Here is a 26,123-nt window from a genome sequence, read left to right as displayed (position 1 = left end):
CGATTAAAAAAAAGTATAATTTTATGTATTTTATGCATTATATTCATGCATTAGAAATTAAAATACATCTTTAAAATACCAAAGAAAAATTATATACTCTTATTAATAAAAAAGTTGTCTAAAATTAATATTTAATATAATACTAAGAAACAAAACCAAGAAAATATGCATGCATTAGAAGTTAGAAAATCAAAAGTGAAATATTAATTGGGTGCTATAGTGGATATGCAAACAATATGTTAATTAATAAAAATAGTAAAGACTATAATGGCATTAGTGGGTTTTAATATTTTTTTAGACTACAATTTATTAAAAATGAAAAAAATTATAACATTGGACATAGATTAATAATAATATCATTATATTTAAAATCTAAAATTTTAAATAATTAACTACTAAAATTTTCTAAATAACTAAAAATAAATAATTTTGGTTAGTAATAAAAATTAGTTTTAGAAATAACAAATAAAGTAAAATTAAAATGAATATAAAACTACTAAAATAATAAATAAATAATATAAAGTTAGTGGGAGAAATTTAAAAGTTAGTTGAAGAAAATTTATTTTTAATAAATAAGTAATAAAATAAAATCAAATAAAAATATACAATTACTAAAACAACCTTAATTTTGACTAATAAAATAAAAATGCAAAAATATTAATAGTTAATATAGTTTGAAAAATAAATTAAAAATATGTGTTAAATAAAATTTAGTTATGTATTTAATTTAAAATAAAAGTTAAAATGAATATAATTAATAAATAAGAAAAATTAACTATCTATATGTAATACATGGGGCCTTCTCAATTGAATAATAAAAGAAGTAAAAAATATATAGAATTTTGAAATTATAATTGGAAAAAATAAAAAAATAATTTAAAAATAAAAGATAAATAATAAATTTTTAGAGGCCAAAAAATAAATTACAGTGAAATAAGTTGCAAGCTAATAGTATATTTAAAGGTATAGAATAAGTTGCAACATATAGATATAAAATTAATTTGGGTAACTTTTAATTTACTCGACATCTAGATATGAGTTAAATTTCATGAGCCTAACTCAAGGTCATGCAAAAATTTATTAAGACATCAATTTCTTTATTAGAAATATTGTGTAAGGATTTATCAAATTTTATTTAGATTTAAAATCATAAAATTAATATCTATTAAGAATAAAATATGAATAATAAAAGCTAAACACAACCATTTTAAAACGTGTAATTTGTTTCAATACCACATTTCAACAATTTTTTAAAAACTAAATTTTGTGATTTTTCAAGGTATTTACATTTTTTTAAAAAAATTAATAAAAATAAATAGAATTGAAAAAGAAGTAAAACGCTATAAAGTTAAATGATAAAAAGAAAATAAGAATGATAAAAATTAAACAAAATTTTAAATCTTGTACATACCTTTTGTGCTGCTTTCAAATTTATATCTGTAATTTTTCAACAAACATCAACAAAATTAAAAATAAAACGGTATAAGATTACTAATTAGAAGAAATTAATAATAGTAAAATCAATAAAGAATGAAGATATAGAATTTAGATGTATTTGTAGACTTCCAAATGTTGCACCTATAACAAAAATCACAATTACTCAACATCAATAAAATTAGAAAAAACAATATATTTAAAAAATATAAAAAAAACATAAGGAAGAAGATGTAGAATTTAGATAAAATTGCAAAAGAGAAACATACAAACAAAAGCTCTTATATATACTAAAGAGAATATATATACGGAATGAAAAGAGAAGTAAGTTGGAAAAATGAAGTTGCTATAAATATAGATGGAGATTTTATGAGATAATGGTTTAGTGGAATTATTAAAAAGAGTGAGTGGATTTCTAAAACATGGAATGATGGGGTTAGTTAGTTAACAAAAGAAGAATTAGTAATTGTGAAAATGAAAAGAAAACTACGTGTCCCATATTTTTAGTCATAAAAATTTAATAAGTGGTTGAGTGGATTTTTTAAATCAATTTATTGTTTATTTATTATTTACGTTTTTAAAATAAAACTAAAGAGGAGAGAGAAATTGGAGAAAAAAGTTAATAAGTGGGTGAGTGGTTTTTTTTAATTAATTTATTATTTATTTATTTAATTAATTTATTATTTATTTATTATCTAATTTAATTTATTTATTATTTATTATAAAATTTGGCGGGAAGTTTTGGTGGCAAGAACTTTTAGGATTATAATTTAGTTTATTTATTATTTATTATAAAATTTGTGCTGCTTTCAAATTTATATCTGTAATTTTTCAACAAACATCAACAAAATTAAAAATAAAACGGTATAAGATTACTAATTAGAAGAAATTAAGAATAGTAAAATCAATAAAGAATGAAGATATAGAATTTAGATGTATTTGTAGACTTCCAAATATTGCACCTATAACAAAAATCACAATTACTCAACATCAATAAAATTAGAAAAAACAATATATTTAAAAAATATAAAAAAAACATAAGGAAGAAGATGTAGAATTTAGATAAAATTGCAAAAGAGAAACATACAAACAAAAGCTCTTATATATACTAAAGAGAATATATATACGGAATGAAAAGAGAAGTAAGTTGGAAAAATGAAGTTGCTATAAATATAGATGGAGATTTTATGAGATAATGGTTTAGTGGAATTATTAAAAAGAGTGAGTGGATTTCTAAAACATGGAATGATGGGGTTAGTTAGTTAACAAAAGAAGAATTAGTAATTGTGAAAATGAAAAGAAAACTACGTGTCCCATATTTTTAGTCATAAAAATTTAATAAGTGGTTGAGTGGATTTTTTAAATCAATTTATTATTTATTTATTATTTACGTTTTTAAAATAAAACTAAAGAGGAGAGAGAGAAATTGGAGAAAAAAGTTAATAAGTGGGTGAGTGGTTTTTTTTAATTAATTTATTATTTATTTATTTAATTAATTTATTATTTATTTATTATCTAATTTAATTTATTTATTATTTATTATAAAATTTGGCGGGAAGTTTTGGTGGCAAGAACTTTTAGGATTATAATTTAGTATGATAATAATAACAATATGCAAATATATTATTTTATGTTATAAATAAAGATTTTAAGTTTAATATTATTTGTCAAATTTTTCTTAACATTCTAACATTATTTTATGTATTTTTAATTATAGAAATTGTTTTATTGGGTTAGATGAATCATCAAGATTAGATAATGGTTTGATTTGCGTTGAAGATCTATAGTTCAACTAATGTGTGTGGTTGTTTACAATTATAGTCTTATTTATGAACAAACAAGTTTTTATTTGGGGAAATTTAATCAATACTATTGTTATTTAAAATTATTTTTACGAAGTACAAATAACAATATTTATAAGGATAAAAAGGTAATTTAATTTTAAAATCTCTCCCCTCTCCTTGTGAACCAAACATACATGTTGTTAAAAATCCCTCCCCTCCCCTTCTTTGAACCAAACATATATTTAGTTAAATTCCCTCCTCTCCTTCTCCTCCCCTCCATTGAACCAAACATACCCTTAAGAAAGTTTCTGCATAACATTATAATAATTTTCAATTTCCTTAAGGATCTATCCATGAGCTTACCATTATTATTGTTGTTGATATCGTTCACCACTAAAGACGAGTCTTGATTCACATAACCAGCTTTCACCCCAATCTCCTTGCCATCAACAATGACACTCCCTAGAACTCTACCACATAAGCACATCAAACTCCAAGATTCTTAGCAAAACCACATATATAATCTCCATTACTTCGTCTTCTAATACAACTACACCCAACTCTCTCATCTTCCTTAAAAGCTCCATCAGTATAATGGTGACGGCTCCCATTTGATAAGTTGAACCTCCTTTTACATACTAATAATTGTATTAGATACATGTGTAGCATTAGCATAATCATGTGCTAACTTAGCAAAAAAATCTACCAGAGATATGTTGGTTTCACGTAATTCTCCTCATGCAATTCTTTATTTCTCTAACCCCATATATTATGGCATTATAAAACCCAAAAGACTTTCCACTCACCACCTATTCTCCTCCCCAAATAAATTCTCATATTGTTGTTGAATTTATTATGGATAACTAATATTAAGTAATTAAAATAAAAAACTAAATCAATTATATTGATTTTAGAATTGATGATATAAGTTACTATTACTATTATTATTATTAATATTATTATTATTGTTGTTGTTGTTGATGATGGGTTATTTTGCCTTCACCTTGTGGGGTAACCAATTTATGATCTTGGAATGATCGTCTCCACCGTTTGTATTGATGAATTTAGATCTTTGATTGTTGATCGTCTCGACACCTTGTGGGGTAACCAATTTAGATCTTAGAATGATCGTCTCCACCGTTTGTATTGATGAATTTAGATCTTGAATTGTTGATCGTCTCGGCACCTTGTGGGGTAACCAATTTAGATCTTGGAATGATCGTCTCCACCGTTTGTATTGATGAATTTAGATCTTTGATTGTTGATCGTCTCGGCACCTTGTGGGGTAACCTATTTAGATCTTAAAATGATCGTCTCCACCGTTTGTATTGATGAATTTAGATCTTGAGTTGTTGATTTTGTTTATCTGTTTGTACCTGTATTTTGAAAAATGTAAAGTTAGTCTTTATGCAATGTCATGATGCATGTATTATATGACGAGTCTCTCAAACTAAATGAGAAACTTGTATGTTTATTATGAAGTAATGTATGCAATGTATGAATATGTTTATGCTATCTGGAGTATATTAGTGATTTTTCTTGATTGAGAAAATAAATCTCTATATCATTGTGATTTTGATGTCTGGTCTTGTTTTGAAGATGCTCAGCTGGGGATTTATGATTTCTGCTTGTGGGTGAGAGCAATTTGAATGATTGATCTTGATGTACCTTGACTGGGGATAAGAGATTTTAATAACCTTGTTTAGAGAAAACAGAAGTATCGGAGAACCGGCAGTGTTGAAGATGTAAACTCCGTTGGGGAACTAAGTATCTGTCGGGAAGATAACATTGGAGATATCTTCTTGAGGATTACTTTGTAGGGATATGATCCCTGTGAGCTTGGCACTGTAGGAAACCATGGATGCCTTGAATATTGCCCCCAGTGATTATAGCATTTGCCATTCCTGGACTCGTCAATGAGTATTGGTCGAAGTGTCAACTGGACTTGCCTAGATTTGCCCCTGCTAGTAAAGATTTTGGAAATATTTTCCTCGCGAGGACTTTTATGAGATGTGTACTAAAGGTGACATGCCCCTAGTAATCATAGGCTTAGGACAATCCCCCATATTGGCTGGGAAGTAGCTTTAGAAGCACCTGGGTGTATGCCCCTGATTTTTTGGCATCCTTGAGAGATTCTCGGAATCTTGACCTGATTGCCCCAGATCGATCGGATAAACCATGCCATGCCCCCTTGTATACGTAGGAGACGTTGCTTCTGAAGTGATCTTGTCTATCGGGACAACTTTTGGTCATTAGTTGTACCCTGTGCAAATTCTTCCTGATGCTAACATTTGAAATTATGCAGCAAGATATGTTTAATAATGAATTCATGAGATGCAATGCATATGTATGTCTTGTTTTTTTTTAAAAACATTAAAAAGGATATGGAAAAGCGTGATGTTTATAAAAATGTGATGTTTGTAAAAACAAGATATCAACTCAGCATTTATGGCAAACCTTAAGGAGTCAGGATACCTTTTGGGTGACAGTATGCTTTCGAACTAACCATGCTTCAATTAGGACTTTCAATGGTTGTTACGTGACTTGGTTCACGGTTTAAGAAACAAAGGATAACGACTCAAAGTTTATTTATACCCATCCCAATCTTCGTGATGTTCTTCGATCCTATGCTCAGTTAACTTTGCGTTTAAGCTTTAGCAAAGCTTGAAGTTGTAACATTGATATTTGATGATGGTTAAAGTAAGGAAGTTTAATTTGGACAGGCAGCCATCCTTCTTGTAATATATTCTTTTTTTCTTTTGTCGAGGATTTGTAGCAACCTCTTTTTGACTTTGATTTTGTTATCCCTAACTTTTTCCTGAACTGTTTATTTTGAGATTACAGTCAGCGGGATGTCTCAATTTTTGATAACTCTCCTTCATAGGTTTTGACTTGACAGTTTTTTCATTTTTCCTTCTTTTTGATGAATGTTGACTGCCTGACTTAATTGTTACGATAATCCATCATTACTTGTGTAAAAGGCATACTGGCATAACTGGGTTAACTAAGTAACTACCCTGCCCAAGGTTATGATTGAGGTTTCAATTTGTACGGGAAAAAAACTTCTACTCCTTAGGCTCAAAGGGGTTGACGAGGGATTATCATCCTTATATCTCCACTATTTAGGAATTGAAACAATGCATGTACATCGTCAGCACAATTTGTTCAAAAGCATACTGTATGAGGTTGCGGTATCGTATTCGTCATCCTCCCTCAAAAGGCTTGCAGCTTAGCAGAAGTTGAATATCACAAAACATAAAACGAAGAAAAAACACAGTTTAAATGAGTGATAGCGAAATGATTGATTCAAGGCAAACATATGCAACGCACTAATGATTATTATTAAAACAGATAATGTCTATCATGAGCTGAATGTTTAAACAAACAGGAAAGAAAATTACAAATGAAAGCAAAGCTAATGACCCAACAATCCATCCTTCTTGACATTAATCAGTCTTGTTATGATTAGGCATGGGAACAATGATCACCATAAGGGTCTTAGGAGGGTTGAATCTAATTTCCCCATCATCAATCATATCTTAAATCTTATTCTTCAATGTCCAGCAATTGTTAGTGTCATGTCCAGGACTATTGGAGTGATATGTACACCTCACATTAGGATTATAGCGGGGAGAGGAGGTATTAGGATTCTTAGGAGGGTCCCTCAAGGTAATTAGCCCTTCTTTCAGCAACCGTTGTAACGCTTCGGGCAAATTCATGTTGATCTTTGTGAATTGTCTTTTGGGCGCGCCCTGTTTACGTTGTTGTTGTTGTGCCGACGTGGAGATTAGAACTCCCCAAACCGATTGGTTATGTTCATTACGCCATTTCTGGTTGTGCACAGTATCAGTCATATGAGGCTTCTCAGGTGAGTTGAAGTCAATGATCTTATCATAAATTAAGTCTTGAATCCTGTGCTTCAATGGTCCACAATCCTCGGTATCATGACCAAGACGGTTCGAATAATAAGCACATCTTCCATTATACTTGTACCCAGGAGCCGGATTGGCAGGAACTGAATATGGAGGCAATAGGGTTATCAAGTTCTGATTGAGCAGTTGTTGCAGAACTTGAGACAGCGGCATGTGCAACAGAGTAAATGATCGCTTAGGTTTGGATCTCCGATTATCTTGACTACCTTGATGCCTATGTTGATTCTTCTCCTTCTTGATCAGAAGTGCTTTCAACTCTTCTTGCCCCTTGGCCAAGTTAAGGATCATCTCTTTGAACTGGTTTGTTTTGAACCTGCATTTTTTTTACTGATTGCTCGAGATCCATGATGCTGAAATAAACAGCGAGGAAGGATGAGAGACCTTTTGTAAGAAACCTGTTATGCGATGTTATGAATGCAAATGCAATGTTTCCAAGGATCTTTTAGGAAAATTAGTTTGCGACATTTGGAAATTAGATCGGTCACAGTTTTGTCTGAAGAATGTTGACTTTTGTCTTGGAACGTCCTTCTTTGAGAATCAAGCTCACCATATCGAGTGAGGCATCGCCTCCGATTCAGGATACCTGTCCTTGAGTTTGAAAGCATGTGGCTAGAGGAAAATAAATCCTCTTGCTCCTTGATAGGTATAGTATCTCTGAATTGGAAGGCACATGGCTAGAGGAAAATAAATCCTCTTGCCCCTTGATAGGAATTCCGTCCTTGATAAGAACACCTGAAATTGTGCGTCCTAAATCCCTAAGATCCTTGAAAGGGGTTAGTCAATATGCTATGTTATGATGTTACGATGTCACGATGTCATATAGATGTAATGTAGTAAGCGAAGCATAAGGTAATAAGGACGAGTGAGTCCCACAAGAAAAAAACCTGCAAGGAAATCGAAGGGTTAGTAGCACACACAAGCAAGTCACACAAATATCCTTAGGTTTAAAGGCTTGCATGAAGTCTGACCAGGTAGCTACCCTTCCCCAATAGGTACTTCTAAAGATAAGGATGAAATCAGCAGCGGGTTCTACAAAGTTACTCAGAATTGTTAACCCTTCTAAAGCACCCTAGAACATGGTACATGCATACCACGCAATGATACTTTAAGAAGAAACCTATCTGAGTTGTAGTATCGGGTCGCAACCATAACTTGACATGCATCAAGAATAGCCCTCCCACTACGTTCCTAAAAGTCAAGATGGGTTAAAGGTGACTAAAGGTCCTTGAGCTCCGACGCACCCAAAGGTACATACGTAAACCTCTCTCATGCAAAATAGGTATATAATAACCAGTGGAGGCCTAACTCAAGCGCGAACTCTAATATTGACCAATCCCAAGCATGCACAAGGGAGGTCTTCATGACTATGCCGCTCCTATCTCAAGTGTACTTGAATCCGGGTATTGGATTCGTCCTTTATTTAATTCCCAAGCAACCTTTAAAATAAAGCAAGCAAAACAAACAATTGAAAACATTTAAGTGATCCTAAAATTTAAGGTAACCCCTCTTTTTATTCGAAATCCCCAACAGAGTCGCCAATTCTATAATACGGTGGGAGAACTGACTTTTTTAAATGTTGCGAATAGCAAGAGTCGCCACCGACTTTTATTTTAACCAATATATAGAAAGGCTAAAAGAATAGGAAAAAACCTTTTAAAAAGATTGAGTTCGGGGGGTAGGTTATACAAAGGGAAGGTGTAAGCACCCTTTGTATTCATGGTTATCTACGGGCTCTTAATTGCTTAGCTCACTTGGTTTTTTCAAAATGTTTGAAGTGTAGTGTGTGATTAGAAAAAGATTTTTGAATAAGGACTTTAGCTTGTAAATAAGCGTAGCCTCGTTTTGAAAATAAGTGGAAAAAGAGATTGGAATTTCGAATTTGAATTTGAATAGAGCAAGCAATCAGGAGCACCTACCCTAAGTTAGAAAAATTATTCTTTTAGCTTTTCAGTTTGAAAGGGCTATCCATACCATAGGAGGGTAGGAAGTCCTTCCATTGGATATTGAAGGGTCATCGAGAAATATCGTTCGCCATAAAACTGTCTCTACCATGTAGAGGTAGGTAGTCTTTAGGGAAGGATAGAATAATCATTCTTAGGCAACCAGCGAGGATACCTTAACAATTGGGACAATCATCATATTACCGAGGCAACATCGAGGGACTAGATCATTTTTCTGTTAGGCAACTTCGTGGGGACTATGATCTTATGATGATTTATGAACTGAGAGCGACATTTGCTTTAGGTATCCTCGTATTTGAAGGACTTGACTATTTTGAGATTTATAAGGCAACAGGCAGCATAAGAAGGATTACCCTAAAGGTGTGTGTGGCACAATCATGTGGTTAAATTCAGATATTTATCTTGTAGATAAGTGGGCTAATTCATTTTAACAAGGCTTGCACTCCCTAAGATTACTAACCACGCAATTGAAATAAAGGCAGAATTAAAAGTTTCTACGCTATTACAATAAACCCCTGTAGGGCAGAAAAATAAAGTCAGGAAATAAAACCTACAACTATTACAAGAAAATTTATTGCGACCTATACATATTTCCTAATATTTAAAAGACAGAAAATTAAATAATTGAAAAAAAGGCAGATAATAAAATAAAAAGGGGCAAAATATTTAACAGAAGGCATTTGACAGTCACAGAGTATGGGGTGAGGAAAGAATTCGCGCATAAAAAACCTCAACAATTATTAGGTAACAGATCAAAAATTAAAAGGGTTAGGGAAAACTGTGATTAGTAGTCATGATGAAAATTAGTTAGCCAAAAAATAAAATCAGGGTTAGAAAACCTAAAAATAAATTAGCCTAAAAATCCTAATTTAATTAAATTAACCTAAGTCTAAAAATGTTATTGTTGAATTAACCTAAATTTAAAAAAATTAATTATTTAAACCAAAAAATAAATATTACTCTAAATTATTAATTTAAATTAAAAAAACAAATTAATTTTATAAAAATAGATTTTAGAGTGATTTATGAAAATAACATGAATTTTATGGTTTGAGAAAAAAAAATAAGGTTTTAGTGAAATTTTAAATAATAAAACAATAAACCAATAATTAAAAAAAATGAATTAAAGAAAAACCAGGATTTGATATGATATGGTGTGGCTGGATTCTATGTGGCTAGGCCTTGAGGGTGCATGATGGGAAGGAAGTACCCACAGAAAATGATAGTAATAATGTTAATAACGAAGATAATAATAATAATAATAATAATAATAACAACACAAGAAAAGAATTGGGGTTTAGAAAATTAAATTATGGACAAAATTACAAATAACCTGATTTGGCCAAATACCAAAAGGTTTTTGGCCTATAACCTTGATTTGGCCAAAAGTCAAAAGGCTTTTGGTCAAATACGAATAACCTCCTTGAGGTCAAGGGATAAAGTTCCTTCCATAGGAAACCTGTTCATAAACCATGGAATGTTACGGTTAAGAAAACAAATGGAAAAATGGAAAAGTGATCAAAATAAAATCAAAAAAATATAAAAATCTGATCAAAAATCAAATAAAATAAGATAACGAAGCTACAAATTTTTTGAGATTTTTTTGAAAATATGAAAATAGAAATTAAATCAAATAAAATAGAAAAACGAGGAATTTGCGACTTTGAGCGTCGAAATCCTTTCGAATTTTATTCTAAAGGAGTATTGTTTCTCAATTTTTTTTTAACTTCTGGGAAAAATTCAAAGCAAAACGAAACAGTAGTTTCATAATTCGGCTGATAGGCTGGAAAATTTATCACTCTGCTGCAACCGAAATCACACCCCTATATATATATATATATATATATATATATATATATATATATATATATATATATATATATATATATATATATATATATATATATATATATATATATATATATATATATATATATATATATATATTGGTACCCTTATAATATTTTTTAACAATAAATACATAAGGATAAAAGAAAATTGAATAAAAACACGTTTGCATTTGACATTTTGCAAAAAGAATACAAGTATGGATCTTTGAATCAATGTTTATACTACATAAAAATATAATCCACTATAAAAAGGGTTATTCTTCTTCTTCTTCTTCTTCTTTTTCTTCTTCTTCTTCTTCTTAATTTGATTTTTTTCCTATAAAAAAAATACCAAACCTTTAAAATTATTTAAATATCATCAACTTAGCATTTTTTGTTGCAAAATCATTAATAATTTGATAATAATCAAAGTTCTTCAAAAAAATTATTTTCAATTGAAATCAACGCAAGACTATTTAATCTATCTTGTGACATTGTAGATCTCAAATAAGATTTTAATACTGTTAATTTAGAAAAATTTCTTCCAGCAGATGCAACTCTGATAGAAATAGTCAATATTATTCTATAAGTTATGCATGCATTAGGAAAACAATTAAAAGTCTTTAAAGAACTAAATATCGTATAGCTTGATTTTGATTCAACGGTTAAATCTTCTCTAATAACTTTCAATTCTTCAAACAAAATTTCACCATCAAGATCAACAGTTTAATCCAAATTTGACACAGTTAGAAGATTTCTAACGTATCAAAACATTATCAATAATATATATTAATATTCTCTATATCATTATTTTAATTTTAGTGCCTCAATTAAATTGTTTAGTTACTAAAATTATGGATATATTAATTTATTTTATTTTAGGAGAATTAGTTAATTTTATTTTACTCTATATTTTATTCATGGGAAATTACATTCTTTTATTAATTTTGACTTTGTAGTGACCCTATAATTTTGTTAACCAGTATTTTCAACAAAAAAAAAAGTTCTAACAAATATTTTTATAATATAAAATTTTCTTTTAATATACATAAGGTAAAAAAACAATTTTTTGGTGCCCCTAAAATTATGGGGCCCTGGGCTCCCGCCCTACGAGTCCATGATCAGGGCCACACCTATATATATATATATATATATATATATATATATATATATATATATATATATATATATATATATATATATATATATATATATATATAGAGAGAGAGAGAGAGAGAGAGAGAGGAGGGATCAAATTACACCCGAAGAGTTACACCACGAGTTACACTCGTTCAATAACTACATCTCGAATTAATATTTTTTAAATTTAACCGTTGGATTGAAACATAATATCATATAGATCATACCTATAAAGTTTGAGCTTAATATATAATGATTTACTATGTCATTGAATTACATCAAAATTAACGTTATATGAAAGCTCATTTTAACGTTAATCTTTGGATATCTTGATGATATAGTAAATCATTACAGATTAAGCTCAAACTTTATATGTATGATCTATATGATATTATGTTTCAATCGAACGGTTGAATTTAAAAAATATTAATTCGAGATGTAGTTATTGAACGAGTGTAACTCGTGGTGTAACTCTTCGGGTGTAATTTGATCCCTCCTCATATATATATATATATATATATATATATATATATATATATATATATATATATATATATATATATATATATATATATATATATATATATATATATATATATATATATATATATATATATATATATATATATATATATATTGTGGAAAATTGTAGGAAAAATATATTTTATGTATTTAACTGCGGGTTCGGGTTTGGGTGAAAAAAACCTGAACCCAACGGGTGTGGGCGTGTGTGTTATTTTGCCACCCGAACAAAATTTGGGTTTGGATGCTGATTTCGGATGCGGATTTGGGTAGTGCGAAACCCGCACCCGACCCGACTCGTTGCCATCCACAGGGCCATCTCGAACCGTTGTAACAGATATCAAAATTATCATTCATGATCTGTAGTTATCCAACTTTCTTCATTGGTGGTTCCTTCGAGAAGCTAAAACATCCATTTTTAGTTTTCAAATAGAATAATGGTGTCGTTTGTGGGAAATGACTTTTGATTCATGCGATTTCCATGAAAATCTCATTTGCCTCACGAACACCATTGAGCAAACTCAAAAGTTCCAAATATGGATTTTTTCCGTCTCAGATCTAGATCTCTTTGTTGTATTGGAGTGGACATTGGAGTAGATAAGCGCTCAGAATCAAACACTCAGAATCTACCACAACCGATTCAACGGATTATATTCTCAACTACAATTTTTGCCGTCAAGATTTTTGAATTCCTCGAGAGCTCCTCGAAATAGAAAATGAAAAGGGTTTTGGATACAAATTTATGGTTGTATCGTCGTGTGAAGGCAATTTCCATGAAGACCAATCCAAAGACTCGCGATCCACATTCCAACATAGCGTCGTCTGTAACACCCTAAATTTAGTTATTTAATTTTGATTTATTTATTTTAATTATTTGAGTATGATTTAGATATGTTTTGGAAATTGTTTATTAGGTAATTAGAGATAATTGAGAAAATAGGTGTCTTTAGAAAGAACTGAATGTATGGTGGAAATTAATAAATTATTAAAATAATTAAGTTTATTAAAATAATTAAATATTAGTGGTATGTTTGGAATAAAATAAATATTTGGGAGAATTATTATTTGATTAAAATAATTGAATATTGGATTTTTTTAAATAAAATAAGTGAATTAGGGTAATATAAATAGAAAAGTTAGATGAAACTTTTGGAGGAATATGAAATTGTGCAAAAGAGAAAGCAGCAGAAAAATCTAAGGATAGCAATCGTAAAAAGGCGAGTGGGGTAGAATCCCAATTTTATTATATGTTTTGTTAGACCGTATGTATGTGGCCAAAAAGGTTTATCCCAAACCCTTTTGGTGCTCATTTGATTCGAGCAACCTGTGTCAAGGAACCAGATCTTAGAGTTGTCATGCTCATCAGTAATTGCAGCCATGAGCACCAAATCATCTGAATCTTAAAGTGCAAGGTTCGCTCATTCGTCCTTACCTTTTGTCGCTCCCTAAACTTTCATGTACCGACAATTTTTGGCCAAGTGACCCCACTTTTCACAATTATAGCATTGCACACCTTTTTTTCTCTTCTTTGTCTTTCTGATAAGACTTTCCTTCTCTTTTTGAGGATTCAGAAGCTCTATATCGACCTTATGCTTTGGAGGGTTTAACCAAGACTTTTTTCTCTGAGTCTTGTCTCATTTGCGTTTGAACTTGTTGAAACCACCATGCTTATTCCATGCTTGAGCCTGAAGTGGTTGTATCGAAATTTAAACCCCTTTCTTTTCGACAATCCTAATCTCATGCCCCTCCAACGAACCAACCAAATTTTCCAATTTTAGGGTTTCGAGATTGTTGGATTCTTGAATAGCAACGATAATGTGATCAAAGTGAGAGGTTAACATACGCAATACCTTCTCAAGTATCATCTTATCAGTTAGCGTTTCACCACAACCCTTCGAGAGATGAACGAGATTCTACACCTTCGACACATAACCTGCAATCTTTTCATCTTCTTTCATCTGCTGCAATTCATACTATCATTGCAAAGTCTGTAATTTAATGACTTTCACTTTTTCACCTCATTCATAGTACTTAACAAGAATATCCCATGCCTCCTTCGTCGATTCAACATGAAAGATCTTATCGAAATTCGCCAAATCTACCGCCGATTGAATGTAATATGCAGCCTTGCAATCTTTCTTCTTCGTCTCATTGTGTGCAATTTTCTGCACGTCAATCCTGAGCAAGCTCAGGAACACCGTTTTTTACCACTTCTAGAAATTCATGAAAGCTAAACAAGGACTTCATATGCTTGCTCCATCGGTTCCAATTTTTGTCGTCAAGAATTGGAATAGAATTCAAAATGCCATGGTACCATTCATCTTTGCAGCGATTGATTCACGTTCCATGGAAACACAACCACCAACGTGAAATTTTTGAAAACACAGTCAAGAACACGAACCAGAAGCTCTAGATACCAATTTGTTAGTGCGTGAGACACTTTTAGTAAGGATAGAAAGAGAGAGAATAAGAAAATAAGGATTAATATTATTGAATGAATAAAAACTGATTTACAATATATCTATTTATATACAACTAACTTATATACTAAGTAACAAACAAATCCTAATTAATTTGAGCTTGGGCTTTAATTACTTAATTTGGATTATATCACAATAATAGTTATTATTAGCTAGTCCATTTTGTAGTCAAGTGTTTCTACACTTGTTTGCGTTAAAAAAGTCCATATTAGTAAAGTCAAGAAGATGTCAAAGGTATGTGGATGCACTACAATTCCAAATATAATGGAGAAAATACTCATCCTCTAAGCCACACAGTGTGCACAAAGTAAATGTGTTCATATCATGATGATGCAACATGGAGAGAATGGAAACTGAGTTGTGTCTGGCGAGCCAACACAAGAATTTGATTTCTTTTTCTAAAAGATAAAGTCTCTAATTGCATGTTTGGATCCACGTTTGTCTTGCTATTTACGCTTCCCAATGCACTTCTACCGTAATTTTAAACTAGAAATTGTAGTTTTTGGTAAACACATGTTTTTGCTATTTACGCTTCCCAATGCACTTCTACCGTAATTTTAAACTAGAAATTGTAGCTTTTGGTAAACACATGTTTGGAGAAGTTTCCACGGTGAAAACAAACATAGGCTAAATCTAAGACCAGACCACGATGGAGCAATACAATGGTTAATGACTTTCTTTATGCTTTTTTAAAAGCCATTGGTAACTTGTTTTTTAGTGTAGTTGACATGTTTTTTTAGTGTAGTTGACTTTAATGTGATCAGATCAAACAAAAAAACATTTTTCTGTGACTGTTGAAGTTGAGATTCATGTTGTTAGGTTTTGTTAAAACGTCTAGAGGTGGTGAATGGAAAGGAAAGATCATGTAATGAACATAATGAGCAATGACGACCAAAGACCAAGGAAGATCCAATGACTGAATTAGAATGATCTAATGAACATAATGAGCAATGGCGGCCAAGGACCAAGGAAGATCCAATGACTGAATTAGAATGATCTAATGAACATAATGAGCAATGGCGGCCAAGGACCAAGGAAGATCCAATGACTGAATTAGAATGATCTAATGAACATAATGAGCAATTGGCGGCCAGGGACCAAGAGGGAGGTCCAATGACTGATCTAGAATGATGGCAGGCCAGATCAAACCATCTAATTTAAAACCATCTTTAAACATTTTTTTTTAGCTTTTGATTTTTTTTAGCTTTTGACTATGGAATTCAAGGTAGGTGGATATGCAATGATGAGTAGGAATGAATACAAAATTTGTCACATACCTACTAGGGTAATGGTAACAGTCATACTATACTTGTCCTCCATTACCATGAACATAAATTATGCCAATCAATTCTTTATTACTTGTTCCACTACTAGCAAACTGTTTCAGACAAACTGAATGGATTTACAAACAAACACACACAAACTGTTCTGCTAAAGCCTACATGAGAAGAAAACCAAGGAATAAACACAGGAAGCTGTGAAATTACAAGAGACCGGGCTAACCAATTTATATGATGCTACAACTGCGAGGTTTTTCGTGATGAATTCAGCAAGGCTTAATTTCAAAACCTATGCTCAGAAGAGTTTGAGCTGACTCTATTGCTTTCTCACCCCCAAGGTCCATGGCTATGGCTTCCCCAGTTAGTTCACCTTTTGTGTCCACTGACCATTGAGTAGAAATTTTCTGGTTTTGCAGAGGCGAGCTTGGTTTAATCAACTGCAAATTATTCATCGAGGCAGGTGCTGCAGCAGCCACGAGAGGAGCACTTGGTGGGCCATGTCGTTTCTTCGGCACAGGAGTGTCATGGTCATGTACACCCTTGTATGTTATGATGACAGCATCTAAGTTGTCTACTGCTGTCTCGATGTGCTTCCGGACAGGACATCCGGCAGAAGTGCATCTGTAGTAGTTTCTGAAATAAAGCAGGAGATAGGAAGATAGTTCAATTTAACTGTAGAATTAAAGAAAACTAAAAAGGAAACTAAACAGCCCCTGAAAAGAAAAAAAGAAGGGCTTTAATATCACTCCTAAAGACAGATAAAAACAGAAATTTCATTTGGATGCATTTTCTTGAAGATCCGGTTCTATTTTCATGGATACATGATGCTACCGTGATGGATGGATACATGATGCTACCCCCAAGTTTTTTATTTTCAATATGCATATATCCATGCGGAACTAACACCTTGAATTGGGGATGTGTCCAACAGTATCGAATATCAGACATATCATGTGGTTACATTCAATCACTACTACTTTCTTAAACTATTACTGGTGTGCATGTGTCTATAGTGTTTATTTTAGTGTTTCATAGGTATAACATTGTGGCATTAGTGATATCTTACATGTAGTGTGTTGACCATATCTATCAACTAAGTTTATGGTGGTCTAGTGGCTAAGCTTGATTTTTAAGGAAGACGATGGCTTGGAATCGATTCCTTTTAAGTGCATTATTGTATTCCTTAACATTAAATAATTTGACCCCCTGAATGAAATTAATCAAGCTCTGCTACCCACTAGTATTAGTCTAACACAATATTTACAAACATACCTAACCTATATAGGCTATAAATTTACCAAGTTTCATTTATCAAGTCTACAAATTTACATAAAGTTCAAAAGATATTTGATATTTTATCAAATAACTTAAAACTTAAGGCATGATATATTTCTAAAATAAAAATAAATGTCAACTACAAAATAACATAACTACATATGTACAATTTATCTATAATTTGGTTTGCATCGTTAAGATAATATGACAATATTCAACAATTTAAGTGATATAATTTAATGTGTATAAAGAATTATTAAAAGAGTAAGTATGACAAGTTACTCGTAATGCAAGTGAATCTCCATAGTCTCAAGAGTTACTCATAATCATTAAGATAATATGACAATATTTTAAAAACTAGAGAAATAAGTGCAAGTTGCAACTTTTTTTATTGGACTTTAACATACGTGGCATATTTCAAAAAACATTATACACCAGTTAAACCTAAAATCCAAATAAATACAACTCAATTTTCACAATCCTCAACTGAATATGCAGATTTATCAATGCAACAATGAAATTCATATAAAAAATAAATAAAAAATGTGAACACTCTGGTACCACTCGAGTTTTGTTGGGTATGTACCCATTATCCTGTCACGTCACTTTTTATAATAGTTTATTTTTAAAATAAATTAAAGTTTAAAATAGATTTAGTTAAGGGTACCAGTCCCAAAGAATTTACCATAAAAATAAATGAATAAAGCATACTTGGCTTGTGGATAAAGGCATTTTACCTGGGATGTGGGTTACCCTTCACCATTTTCTGCCCATACTTGCGCCATCGGTATCCATCACCTGATATCCCCACATCTCCTGCTGCATGTACAACAAACTTGGATTTCTTTTCAGGTTTTACATGAGAATCTGGGAGAATTAAGTCGCCTTTCTCCTTTCTGGTTATCAAATTAAATATTAGAACATAAATTAATCACTATATCCTGTCACTACTAGAGCAAATGGGCTTATTGTCTAAGCTTTATCGATAAATAATATGATTTCATACACGGACTTGCCTTCGTTTTGGCTCTGGCTCGTCTAGATGTTCCTCCTTCAAAATAATTTGACCATTACCATTGATATTAGACGAGTTTTGCGGTTTTTTGTCATCACCGCACGGTGCTTCTTCTTGAGCTTTGGAAGATGTGGACGGATCAGAATCTTTCAGAATATTGACCGGCTTCACTAAAACACTATTCACTGCAGTAGGTTCTTTGGGAGATGCAAACTTACTTTCCCTAAGGGAATTAATCTTCCGCGGGGGATCATGACTGTGCTCACTTTTATAAACAGTCTCTATCACATGACCTGAATGACCCCAGCATTCAATCTTCTTAGCACAACAGTTTGACTGAGTACACCTGTAATAGCTTCGAGAACCTGTAGTAGGACTCTTCACTTGCTTCTGACCATATTTCCGCCAGTTGTATCCATCGGATGCTGATGTCCTTGGAACAGAAACTGAAGATAAGGCTTTACCACCAGAAGGATTTTTTTTGCCTGCTCCTGGTACAGGTGTGTAACTAATGCTTGGAGGAGACATTTTATGTATTTGTATGGTTGAAAAAGGAACAGGTGAAAAAGATTTTGTAACAGAATTTGGTGAATACACGGTCATTTGAAGCTGATTTTCAGTCGGAGTTGGAGGTGTCGAGGCTGCTTCACTTGCAGTAATTTCCTTTTCAGGAGGTCCAACTGTTTCCTGAGCATTAAATAGCCTACTTTAATACTAAAGAAATAAAACACCTCGTGATATACATAACATGCAACTTTCTGATGCTTAATTTGAATGCAAAAAAATTGCTTAGCCTTAAGAATTGTTCATTCAAGAAAAGCAATAAAAAATATTACTACGAAGCCTAATTCACTAGATGAAATCTCAACAAATGTATATCTCCGTCAATTTGCGGCTATAGATTTTGTACCAATAAATGCACAATCAGACAGACCATTCATTAGTATACCAGACAACAGTGTCGGAATCAGAATTGGGCAGTGCAAACTACTGGGGAAAAAAATCCTAAGAAACTTCACCAACATCATACATGATTTACATATAACTTGAAGTCTCAGTTTCGGATCTATTCTATTATTAGACACAGCAAGTAACTCAATTTTGATGAGACTTTGGAACTATTCCTCGATTAAGTTTTATAAGTGCTAAACCCTAGCTAAAATGAAATATTGTCAAACTAGCATTTAGCAACCATTTTCAATCCAGACTTTCCAAATTTATAACCTTTAAAGCAGAAGTTAACACTAGCATTTATATGCTTGATCTCAGATCCAGAACAAAAAAGAGTAATTAAATTAATGTGTTTCAAAATTTCCAGTAAACACTTCACACATAAGCATTACTTTGCACTCAAAACCCTAATCAAAATTTTGAAGAACAAATTCCCCAATTCTAAACGAATTCCCACAAAACGATCAAGCAAAGTAAGGAAAGAAATTCAATTACTTCAACAATTAAAAACTTCAACGATCGCACAAAAAAAGAAACAAAATTTCCTACTATGAATGATCTCTAACCTTATTTTCAGCTTTATCACCCGAATTGAGCGTATTCGGCGTATCAAAACTCTGCTTCTGCGAAATCGAAGATGGAGGAACAACTAGGGTTTCTGAATTACGCTCTACGGAATGTTCAATAGAACTCGCTGAATCGCCTTGTTTCGACTCGGTGACACGCGGTGATTCACCGACTCGTTCTTCAGCTTTTACTTTTTCGTCGTTAGTTTCAGAGTTATTTCCAAGCTGAGTGGGTCCCACTGGGAAAGGTTCGGAGACGCGGTGCTCAGCCATGGAAATTCCGACGGAGAAAGAAAGGAGAGGTTCTAGAAGATTCTTTTTATGGTTTTGTTAGAAAAACAAAACGAAACGAGTTTAGAGTTTCGTGAAACGGTTTATGTGTTGTTGTGAGTTTGAGTTTGACTAGTGTTGACTCACTCACTCACTACTCAGGTGTTTCGCGTTCATTCTCGTTGTTTTTGTTGTGACTTATGTTATGATGCTCTTTCTCGTACCTGGTAGTACTAACAAACACCGTTTGTTTCTCCGTTACTGATTCGCAGTAATGTTAACGGCGTTAGTTCTTTAATGTTACTACTGCTTCTTTGATTGACGAGTAATAATACTGTGCTGTTTCTCTTTTTTCTCTTTTGCTTTTAAAGTTACTTAAATCCGACGTGGATAACTCTCTACCATCCTTTTTTTCCTTTTTTTTTTCTTTTTTTCTCAAGAGTCAAATGTTCTATTTTATTTTACTATACAGGCATCTTTTTCAAACTTTTCAAATTAAGGTACCCCATCCTATTTTATTGTAAAACACTCTTAAATTCCTTATGATTGTGTGGTTCATGCATTAAAAGATGGAGAAAGCGAGATAAATTAGGTGAATAATAAAAGATGTTCTTATTGATTATGGGAGTTATTTTATAAAACTCGTTTATAATCTCTTATTAAAAAGTATTGATCAATAGTGGATTACAAAGTTGCTTTCTTCTGGTTTGAAAAAACTCATTTTTAAATTGATTTGTATAAATAATTTGTGTGATGTTTCTTTATCTTATTTTTGTTATTGTGATTTATCTTTTAACATAATTTAGTAGATTTGTATTGACAGGATGCGCATCAAAATTTCTCACCACCACGGATAGTCCCCAATTGCAGTTTTCATTAAAGTGTGTCACATCTTGATCGATAAAAATCATCAATGAAATACGTTTTGTTTTTAATCAAAAAGCAATATTAATAAGGTTATGTTTTGTTCTTGAACAATAAAGTAATAAAAAAAAATTATTAGTGGTATAAAAACATGGTATTGATGTCTAGCTTTGTGTCAATATCATTATAATAGCATTTACAATAATAGTATTACTTATTGAACACCTGTAATCCCAAGTTAAAAGGCTATACTAAAAGTAAAACACACATGTCAAATTTTTGAGCATTCAGACCACCAAAAGTAAAACACACATGTCAAATTTTTGAGCATTCAGACCACCACAGCAATAAAAAATATGCAGATTTTTGAGCATATACAGACCACCACAGTCCACAGCCATAATAAAAACGATGAAGAGAGGAATGATAAGGTTCAATATTAAACTCAATAAAAGCATAAAGTTATAAGGTACATTTATGACAAATTCAACCAGCCAAAACTGCAGGGTTTAATAACTTAAAGACACAAAGATAAATAAAGTTCCTATTTCCAGCCTCAAGCTCAAGGCAGCTTCCATTTTTTCAAGTTTATTGCGCACACATGCATATGAAAAATTACTACCGGTTAGCAACATAAGAATAAAATATGCGCTATCACCCAACAGCCAGAATATTACTAAAGCAAACTAGGTCTTGCTTATGTCCTTCAAAGAACAGATCTGCTCTTCTCCCATTGCAGACATGACAGAAACCACAAGATCTTTTCCTTCAGCAAATCCATCCTTAATCTATATGAAAATATCCAAGAAATCAATTAGAGACACAAAACATGTGTCATAAACACAAAACATGTGTCATAAGATCATAAATTATAATAACTAATATCATAAAACCCAATACCTGAGTAAGAAGTGCATCATCAGTGGGAAGTTTCAAATCATCCTTGGTACTTCCATTATCAGTCAACAGACTCACCTAAAAGTAACACACAAATAGGTTAAGAAATGTTAGCTACTCTCAAAGAATACCAAAATCATGTCTCTATTTCTTGCTGTAGACGCGTTAGTCATTACATCAGCAGCCAATGGAATCATAATTGTTCGTTTTTTTCTTTTCCAAATCAACCAAGTTATATTCAACCAACATGAGAAAAATTTAAGGTTGGAAATGCGCCCCATGTCATCTTATTATGACTTGTGTATAAAAAACTTATCTTGAGTTGAACAGTGTTATTTGTTTAAGTCCAAAAAATAAATTTTATTATTCATTTGGTAGAATTTAATGTGAAAGCTTAGATTTTCTTCATGGAATGAAAACATGACAGAAGACTATTGTTGTCATCTATTTGTTTAAGATAAGTTTAAGAAAAACTTCATTTTTTACTTAATCAAATAATACTTATCAACTCAAGATAAGTTTTTTTTATACACAAGTCAAAATAAGATGACATTTGATTTTCTTCATGGAATGAAAACATGACAGATGACATATTGTTGTCATGTATAGAAACCTTCCAAAAAACATACTCTCAGATTTCAGGATATGGTAGCATCTTCAGCATTCAGCAAACAAAAAGAAAGCAAAACAGCCTTCAACAAAATAGATATGTATCCTAATTTCTCTTAAACTTAATTTACAGTATAATAAGTAAAAGAAAACTTACAAAGCCATCTTCAGAAATATCAATCAGCTGATAGTCGGTACGGTTCACATGGGGAACCTGCAAATAAAAAACAATGATCACAAAATTACATCTCAAACCTGCAAATATAACCCACACAAACAAAAGCAAATATCACTTACATCACAATTGTGAGATGAAGGAACAATATCTTCAAGCTTTTTCCCATTGAAAATATCAATGGCAACAAAGTGACACTTTGCATGTCCATGCTTTCCTGTTTTTGAAGTAGAAACTTCAACAACCTATCAAGATACACAAAAAAAAAACAAAGTTAACACAACTGAAAACACAAATCTTAACAACAAATAATATATCAAAGAATTCATTGTGCACATTCATCACTGATAATCCATTCTTAGGACCTCAAAAAGGTAAAGTGATCACCATGCTACTCTTTACAATCAAACTTAACATATATTTGCAGGTTCTGCAGTGAAAAAAATTAATGTTGATTGAATTGATTCTATAAAATTGATTCAGGTTAAAAGTAAATTCCAGTTTCTGTGGTGAATGTAAAGTGGTTTATGTTTGAATAACTTTATGCAAAATTGATGTTTAATTCTTGATGCAGAATCAAATGTATTTTAGAAGAACCAAACACCTCAAAATCATTCCAAAATCTTTACACCTCGCTACCAGTGCCAGATCTAAGCGCAAAACACCCTACGTCTCCACTTAATACGATCAAATAAAAAAAAAAACTCATCTCAAGTTCCTTTCTAGGGTTCAAGCGTTACCAGTTTTAACAATCAATCGAATCTACCAAAATCAACACAACATAAAGTAAACCATGTAAATTAGTACCCAAAAAAACTCATACAAATCCAAATCAAACAGCATCACAAATTCAGAGAGAGAAACCTCAGTTCAATAACAACCACGAATATCAAATAAGAGATCTAGTAACGAAATCAAGAAAAACACAAATCTCAAAGCTAAAAAATCGTAGAAAAAACGAAAGAGATAAAAAACCTTGCATGGCCTGCCTTTGATGACGATGTACCCGTTCTTGCGAATGGTACCGGCCTGCTGAGGGTAGGTCTTGGAGGCACCGGCATCGGCGGCGGCTTCGAATTGGTGCTCTTCGTCGGACATGGTTGATGAATTGATGCTGTGTGTGTGAGAAACGTTTGAGGGTTGAAGAAGAGGAGGAAAGAATTAGGAGACTTATGGGTGCGGTGGTCCCTCTCTTATTCTAAAACCTAATCACACGTGCAATCCTGGCCGTTCGATGTGATTCCTTTTTTGTTTGATAAGATGTTTCGCCCATTACTTTCTTTTCTTTTCCTTTGTGGATAGATACACGTTTTATGGTTTTTTTTCAAATAATTATAAATAAAAAATAAATAGATAATAACAATACTAGCTTAGATATTTTCGGACTTTTTATCAAATAAAATTATTATTTTTAAATAAAACTATATTTTAAATACATGCATTTCAAGGATATTTTTTCTTGTCATTCCCTTGAACGAAGAAGTACACGTTAAAACATGCTCTATAAATTTTGGGTCGCCTTACTAATATTCAGATATATTTTCTAAATTCTGACGCCAGAGTCATTTCTTGTCAGAGCATATGTCTTATATTTAAAGGATGAACGATTTCTCTCAAGAAGACTTTTTTTTTAAGAGGTGGTTGCGTCCTTCTTTGAGGATCTAGGTCACATTGGGGCATTATCCCTTATGATGCAACATCAAATAAGCAACTAAAATGATTCACTGAGACACGCCTATTGGTGCATGTCGGCACGAAAGAGAATAAAAATGTTATTTTTGATGAGTGAGCCAAATAATCTTCTCTTTCTTGAATATTCTTTGGGGTTCTATAACGTGTCTATTTTTGTCTTATAGATAAGATAAAATGCGAGAAAATGGTGCAACATATGAGGAGGACTCTCCAAGTTATATCTCTCACTCTCTCTCTCTCACTTAGTTAGTGCTTCCAATTTTCCGATTACTAGGGGTTCCAACAACGGTCTGTACTATTTCTATTACCTTGGGTCAACCTACTCTAGAGCAAGTGGAACTCCGAGATTCATCATATTAGATGACGGTGAAAGAGGCTTTATGTTCGTCACGACCTAATGATGGAGAAAGTATGGACCTTAGTCTTGAGCTTTAAGTGCCTCAAGTAAAAAGGTTGTTTGTTAAGCGTCATCGACTAAACTTTCGGCTTACATTGATCGGGGACTAGGGAAATTCAGGCCTTTATTTCTAAAGAAGATTACTCATATTTCTTACACAAATCCGAAGAAGCTCGTTAATAAGAGTTATAATACTTGGCTTATTATATGGGTTGAGCATCACCCGTCTTGGCATTTGGTTGTGTTAGGCTGGAAGAAGCATTCGTGCTCGATTATCTTCGAAGGGAAAATAGGTGCTTTCAATAGAACATTAACACCATGATCGTCAAGAGAGATCGGTATCTAGAGGAGCTTGAAGGGGTGTTTAACTTGTTTTTTATACATAAGATGTTGCTGATGGGGCACCACTGCTCGTTGACTAAGACAGTGAAATTCCTCGTGCAAGAAGTGATAAAGAAGAATGAAGCTTTAGATTTTGCCCAATCATCAAAATATATAACGAATATTACTCTTGTTGAAACGAATCAGACATTAAATCATTCCCGTAGAAAGGTACAATAGCTTGAAGCGTTATTGAAGGAGTCTCATAAAGATTGAAAGAAGGTCGAGGACGGTCTTAGTGAGATGCATCTCGCGAATTTAACATTGTCCATTGAGTACGCAAAGTTAGTGGATGGGAGTTGCTTTTTTGCACGTGATTCTTTTAACAATGATTTGCAATAGGTGGGAAACTTTTATCCCTTAGTGCATGATTCTTGAGAACTAGTTGTCCTGACCAAATGATAGAGAATGGAAAACAAGTCTTCTTGGGGTATTAATCCGATGAATTTATTTCCTTGGTATGTGTGTACCCGACGTACTTATGTCCTCAATGGATAAATAAGCTTCATGATTCCTCCTTTGCAGTTCCAATTTTGATTTCTTACCATTATCATTATTTGCTTATATGTCATTGCTTTAAGTTCCCAAATTGTTTTTCTAGGAGATAGCTTATTTTCTAATATCGTACTTGATTTTTTATTGGATGTCTTGGGTGTCGTATTCGGCCAA

The 26,123-nt window shown here is 32.1% G+C and overlaps 2 protein-coding genes across 2 annotated transcripts; both read right to left on the bottom strand.

Moving 5' to 3' along the window:
• Positions 1-16,407: 16,407 nt before the first annotated feature.
• On the bottom strand, positions 16,408-20,764 carry LOC131627426 (probable WRKY transcription factor 32). Its single transcript, XM_058898288.1, has 4 exons — positions 20,170-20,764; positions 18,650-19,339; positions 18,375-18,529; positions 16,408-16,995 (listed from the first exon to the last, which is right to left on the bottom strand). Exons 1-4 carry the CDS (start codon positions 20,440-20,442, stop codon positions 16,629-16,631), a joined length of 1,485 nt encoding a protein of 494 aa, XP_058754271.1. The 5' UTR covers positions 20,443-20,764; the 3' UTR covers positions 16,408-16,628.
• Positions 20,765-21,730: 966 nt separating this feature from the next.
• Positions 21,731-24,156, bottom strand: LOC131627420 (eukaryotic translation initiation factor 5A-2). The gene is made up of 5 exons (XM_058898282.1): positions 23,960-24,156; positions 23,107-23,229; positions 22,967-23,023; positions 22,204-22,278; positions 21,731-22,091 (listed from the first exon to the last, which is right to left on the bottom strand). Exons 1-5 carry the CDS (start codon positions 24,080-24,082, stop codon positions 21,990-21,992), a joined length of 480 nt encoding a protein of 159 aa, XP_058754265.1. The 5' UTR covers positions 24,083-24,156; the 3' UTR covers positions 21,731-21,989.
• Positions 24,157-26,123: the final 1,967 nt, after the last annotated feature.

The sequence above is a fragment of the Vicia villosa genome, linkage group LG1 (genome assembly GCF_029867415.1).
Source record: "Vicia villosa cultivar HV-30 ecotype Madison, WI linkage group LG1, Vvil1.0, whole genome shotgun sequence".
NCBI lineage: Eukaryota > Viridiplantae > Streptophyta > Magnoliopsida > Fabales > Fabaceae > Vicia > Vicia villosa.
This window is presented reverse-complemented; position numbering and strand designations above follow the sequence as displayed.